Genomic DNA, 6,000 nt, shown 5'->3' on the forward strand with positions numbered 1-6,000 from the left:
TTGCCTGCTGTGATCCTGTTCATCATGTAAATACCTGCACACTTGTTTCCTCCCAGTCCTGTCCAATATCCCCAGCCTCCCACAGCAGGCAGCACTCCTGGGCTGGCTCTTCATCACTGGCAGCAGTAAATCACCCAAGGCTGCGTTCAGAAAGCTCAGAGCTCTCAGTTTTGCCATCATCTTTCGTTCCCCTCAAGCGTGAAGTGTCAACCAGCAGCGGTGGGATCCAGCTGCACCCTCTGGGCTATTGCCCAAAAACCCGAACAAAAAGCATTTACTGATCCCTTCTTCTGTTCCCGCGGTTTTATGGCGGGCTGTGCCGTGCCCGCAGGCCGGGCCAGGTGCGGGTGCTGCTGCCCCGCTTCCCCTGGGCGCTCCCTGCAGTCTGGTCTCTCACCTTGATGCTGGGCAGCTTTTTATGATTCATGGCTTTCAGTTTGCATCCATTTTCATGTTTGTTAGACAGATTTCTATTTTAAGTTGCATTCTCTTCCTCTCGGAGCCAGGGGGGGTGTTTTTAACAGCACTGCCTCGCCTGTGGCTCCTGGGCATTAATCAGCAGGTCTCACCCACGCCCCAGCTTCTGCTGTCCTGCTCCTGCCTCCACTTTCCCTCCCAGCTTCCAGCACCTTTGGACTTGGGCATTGGAAAACCATGCTTGGAGGGACCAAGCTCTGCTCCTGATGGCTGCTCCGCTCTGCTTTGGCCATTACTCCGGGGACTTGGCAGCCCCATGATTTTCCCTGAGACAGTGCTGTGGAAGGGCTGACAGCAGGGATCTGCCCTCAGTGGTTCCTGTGCCCCCCAGACACGAAATCTCTGCCCTCCCCACTAGGCATCCCTGTCCCTGGCTGCAGGTGCTTTGGAAAGCCCCTCGCTGCACTGTCCCGCCCTGGCACGGAGGGGCACGTGGGATGCACACCTCAAACACAGCAAAGAGTTGCCTGAGCCTCACCCCCGGTGCAGATGGCTGGAGCTGACCCAGCTTGGCCCCAGCAGGCACAAGCACGGGCACATGCCCAGCGCGAGGCGTTTGTTCTGCCCTGGTGAGTCCTGCTGCACATGGAGCTCCCAGTGCTGCATCCCCTGCCTGGCGCTGAGCAGCACCATGGGTGTACCCAGCTGCAGCCTGGGCTCTGCACAACCACATCCCGGTGCCAGGGCACATCATGGAGAGCGACCGAGCTGTGGTCACCGTGCTGGTGGCTGGCAGCAAGCTGAGTTTAGCTCAGGCCACAGAGAGAGGCTGCGGTTTGACTTGTGCCAAATGCACATTTGCTGGGGGCTGCAGATGTCGGGGACAGCCAGTGCAGCCCCACTGTGGCCAGGAGCAGCTGGTGGCATGTGAGTGCCCCGCCTGCCGTGCTCACCTGCTCTGCCTCCCCCACGGTGCCCAGGGCTGCCAGGGCTGCGGCTGCACAAAGGAAGATGCTCCAGCTCAGCCACCCGGCGGTTTCCTGGCAAAGGCTGTCCCAAAACACAGCACTACCCGGGAACACGGGTTTTGCCACCTGGCCCAACAGCCTCCTTTCGCTGCTGCCCCACTGCTCCCTGCTCTGACAGGCAGGCTGTGAGGGTGCCTCTGCATGATGCTCAGCCCTTGGAGCCCTGCACGCTCCCAGCATGACCCTGGGACTATTGGGGTGGGGGGGCGGGGCACTATGAGCAAAGCTTGAAGGTGTTTAGGTACCCAAAATGTGGATGCAGCAGGCTCTTTCCAGGTCCCTGCACACAGAGGCAGGTGGCTGCTGCAGCATTCCCTAAGTCCTGATCTGCATCTTTACTCCCTGTAATGCCTCTGCAAACCTGTCCTTTGCTTTCCCGTGCTCCTGGTCCCCGCTTGTTACAATGCTCTGTGATTGCTGTCTGCTCAACCTGCAAAAGAGCTTGCCCCAGCTTTCAGGGAGAGCTGCTCTGCCCTAGCAGGGAGAGCAAGCACTGCCACAAGTGGAGATGCATCTTTCCTCCTACTTCCCAGAAATGCAAGTGAGAAAACCTCCCCGCACCCTCAGCCAAGGCACGGGGCAGGCAGTGCTGCCCGCGGGCAGGAGGAGCGCTGCCAGAGCTGGGGGGCATGGTCCCAGCCCAGCTACAGGAGCGCCGGCAGACCCCAGAGGTGATGTCCCGGCTCCGGAGTTGTGGGGCTGGGGATCAGAGCCCATGGCCGGTGGGCCGGGGGAGCGGGAGCCACAGCGTCCCGGCTCATCAGCTTCTCTGCAGCGTCGCCTTTGTTCTGCCCGGTCCCTCCTCCCCGCCATGTGCTGAGTTAGGGGTTTCAGTAATGCTCTCCTGGGCTTTGTCTCTATCTGGAGGCTATAAAAACCCAGCCAGAGGGCTGCTGGACATGTCACCTCCTGGGGCACCAGCGCCTCACCCAGGTAAGTGCAGGAGCCTGGCACTAGATGCCCCTGCCCGTCATGGCTGGGTCCTGGGAGCAGAGCAGTTGCGGGGACGTGTGGAGGAGGATCCAAGAGCCAGGGCTGGACTTTGGTCCGCTGGCACAACTGGGCTGGGGGCTACAGGGTCCTGCAGCCAGGGTGCGAGACAAGGGCAGCTGCCGGGGATGGGCTGTGGCACCGCTCTGCCATCACATTCCTCGGTACAGGGGAATGATGACGGATCAAGGGGCATCGCTGGCCGTGGCAGCGGGGCAGGGTGCTGCTGCTCAGCGTGGGCATGCGGCCACCTCTGCAGCGCTCCTGGCTCAGCACTGCCCTGGCTGCAGCCCCGGCGGTGAGCACGCCTGGGGATCTGCACGGGGCTGCCTGCGCCAGGGCTGCCTGCACAGGGGCTTGGCTCAGGCATCTGCCTGCAGGAGGAGGAGTCTCCCTGGACACGGGCAGCCATGGGCAGCCCCATGCATGGGCAGGCAGCGGGCTCACCTTGCTGCGGTGCTGTGCCATGCTGCCAGGATGGCTGCCAGGGCTGCGGCTGCCCAGCCAGACACCCGCTGCTCTGCACGGCCCAGATGGCAGCCCTGGGTGGGCTGGGAGAGCCCTGGCCTGTGCCCTGCGCCTGCTCCAGCATGGAGCCACCCCATCACTGCCTCCCACGCTGCTGCTGAAGGGACGTGCGCAGGCTCCTGAGGACAGTTTCATCTGAGCAGAGGCTGGAGCAAGCCCTGCAGAGCACAGCAGGTGGCTGCAGGCTCCTGTCTCCATCTGCCTGCACTGCCCATGCAACGCATGGCCTGAAGCCCGGTCCCAGGATCTGGGAGTCCCAGGGAAGGGCCAAGCCCCCAGTGCAGGGCTGGTGGGTCTGGCCAGGCTACAGCAGCGAGGTCAGCCTCATGGGGGCCAGCAGTGCATCAGCCCCGGGGCAAGCTTTAATGGTCCTGTTCCCCTGTGCCCTGGCAGAGCCACCATGACCCACCGCTGCAGGAGATCCTCCGGTCTCTGGAAGGTACGGGAGCCTGGGGAAGACCGGCGACACAGCCTGAGCCCCGTAAACACCCGGGCATGGGTGTGCAGTGTCTGCTCAGGGCCTCTGCACATGTGGAGCCCCCTGACCCGCTCTGTCCTCCCCAGATCGTGGTGTGGGATGAGGCTTTCTTCCAGGGCAAGAAGCATGAGTTCACTGCTGACTGCTACAGCACCCCGGAGCACGGCTTCAGCACCGTCCGCTCCTGCAAGATCGAGAGCGGGGCGTGAGTGGGGGTCACAAGGGGCTGCCACCCCACAGTGCTGTGGGACCCCACAGGTGGAGAGGGGTTGGAGGATGGAGGTTGCCAGTGCTTTTTGCCACCCGAGCCACGGGGCTGCCCCCTCTGGAGAATGGCCTCACCCCCATGGGGTGCAGCAGGCTCTGCCCCGGGTGTGAGCAGGGTGGTGGGTACCACAGGGGTCTCACCCCCCTCCCGCCCCTGGCAGGTGGGCAGGCTTCGAGCACTGTGGCTTCCAGGGGCAGCAGTTCGTGCTGGAGCGTGGCGAGTACCCGTGCTGGGAGGCGTGGAGCGGCAGCAACGCCTACCACGTGGAGAGGATGTGCTCCTTCCGCCCCATCGCCTGCGCCGTGAGTGCCCCTGCCTTGGTTCCCTGACGCGGACCTGGCCCCTGGAGCCCACCGCTGGGCTGGTCCTCGGAGCCCACCGCCGGCTGCCGGCCAGGGGACCAGGCAGGGCAGCCGTGCCAACGCCGTGCCCCTCTCGGCGGCAGGACCATGGGCGCAGCAGGCTGATGCTCTTTGAGCATGAGAACTTCCAGGGCAGGCGGGGGGAGCTGAGCGATGACTGCCCCTCGCTGCCTGCCCTGGGCTGGGGCAGCAGCGCCGTGGGCTCCTTCCTCGTCTGCTCCGGCGCGTGAGTACCCCACGGGCTTGCACCCTGCCAGGACCTCGCACTGGGGGCACACACTGGAGCTGAGAATGCTCTGGCAGCTGCAAGCACCCTGCCCACTGCCCAGCGCCCACAGCACGGGGTGCTTCATGGTGCTGCCAGTCCTGAGCCATCGCTGCTCTCTGCTCTGTTGCAGGTGGGTCTGCTCACAGTACCCGGGGTACCGCGGCTTCCAGTACCTCCTGGAGAGCGACAGCCGTGCGGGCGAGTACAAGCACGTGCGGGAGTGGGGCTCCCACGTGCAGACGGGCCAGGTCCAGTCCATCCGCAGGGTCCAGCAGTGACTGCTGGCGCTGGAGCCATTGTGCCGCCGGCTGCGTGCCCTGGGCACCGTCTCTCCCGCAGGGCAGCGGGGCAAAAGCTCAATAAAGGCTCAGTTGTCCAAGCTGGCGCGCTGGCAGTTGGGGAGGGAGTGCCATGGGGTTGTGTGGCCAGGAGCGATGCTGTGCCTGAGGGCAGAGTGGGAGCTCTGCAGGGGCAAGGATGGGATGGGAATGACGACCGTCCTTTTCTGCCCCTGCAGCCAGCACAGGCACCCACAGGTCCCCGTTGCAGGCAGGCAAAGCCCCTGCTCAGCTCACATATGGAGCAGCAATGCGGTGCGGTGGCCTGCCCTCAGCCCCACTGCCAGACCCCAAGGAGCTGTGAGGCCCAGTGCAGGGGTGAGGAGCCGGGTGCTGAGCCAGCGGGAGCAGCAGTGCAGCCCTTGCACAGTGCTGCATGTCCCACCGGTAAGGACTGTTTGTCTGTCCCATCCCTGCGCCAGCCCAGCTGCCGGCTCAGGGGCTCTGCAGGACCCACACATCCCCGCCGCCCCACAAACCCCATCTGGTCTGCCAGCACCTGCCCAGGGCCACGCTGCAGCCCCAGCAAGGCTGAGGAGGACACTGTGTGACCGCTGCTGAGCCTCAGCCTTGCTAGGGAGCTGGAAGGATCTGCAGGATCCAGCAAGCTGCAGCTGCACACCGTGCATCCCCCTGCCCCCATGCACGTACCTGTGCACACACCCCTGCACTCAGGCACACCAACACACGCACCCCTGCACCCACACCAGCTTGCAGCACCCACCAGCCCTGCGGCACCTCCCATGCCCAGAGCAGAGCGAGGAGCCCAGGACAGAGGCAGGCAAGCCCGCAGCGGTGCAGAGGACCAGGCCAAGCCGTGTGCTGGCCCTGGAGCAGCGAGGTGACACCACAGGCTCGCGGCTCTGCATTTGCCCCAGCAGTGCAGTGGGCACAGGCAGGGCCTGCTCCTCCCTGCCTGGCCCTGGGCTGCCACTGTAGGAAACCTGGGGCAGCAAGAAGCTATCAGGGGCTGCTGATAAACCATCTTCAACTCGTGAGGAAGCGCTAGTTAACTGAAGCTGAAAACATGACAGGGAAAGGCTGGTCTGGAAAAATTTCTCATTTCAGAAGAGCTCTGGAGAAAAGGTGATGAAAATGTCCCATTCCTGACATTTGCAGCAGAAGGACCACCATCGGAGACAATGCTGCCCAGGAAGGGATTCTCTCTGCAGGAAATCATAATTAAAAATGCAGAACAGAAAAAGAAACAAAAAGTTTTGGGATGGGCTAAGTGCAACCCTCCTGCTGCCCCAGGACAAACAGTGTCTGGGGCCGCCAGGCAGCGAGACCTGGAGGAGCGGAGCTTCCCGGCCCCTCTGCGGC

General features: G+C 63.5%; 1 protein-coding gene across 1 annotated transcript; it reads left to right on the forward strand.

Annotated features, from left to right (window-relative positions):
• Positions 1-3,363: 3,363 nt before the first annotated feature.
• CRYBA4 (crystallin beta A4) lies at positions 3,364-4,617 on the forward strand (the record flags this gene model as incomplete). Its single annotated transcript, XM_082325510.1, has 5 exons — positions 3,364-3,402; positions 3,528-3,646; positions 3,870-4,011; positions 4,155-4,297; positions 4,470-4,617. The coding sequence occupies 5 exons, from the start codon at positions 3,364-3,366 to the stop codon at positions 4,615-4,617; spliced, it is 591 nt and encodes a 196-aa protein (XP_082181636.1).
• Between the last annotated feature and the right edge of the window lie 1,383 nt (positions 4,618-6,000).

The sequence above is a fragment of the Platalea leucorodia genome (assembly GCF_965183815.1).
Source record: "Platalea leucorodia genome assembly, chromosome: 12".
Classification (NCBI taxonomy): domain Eukaryota; kingdom Metazoa; phylum Chordata; class Aves; order Pelecaniformes; family Threskiornithidae; genus Platalea; species Platalea leucorodia.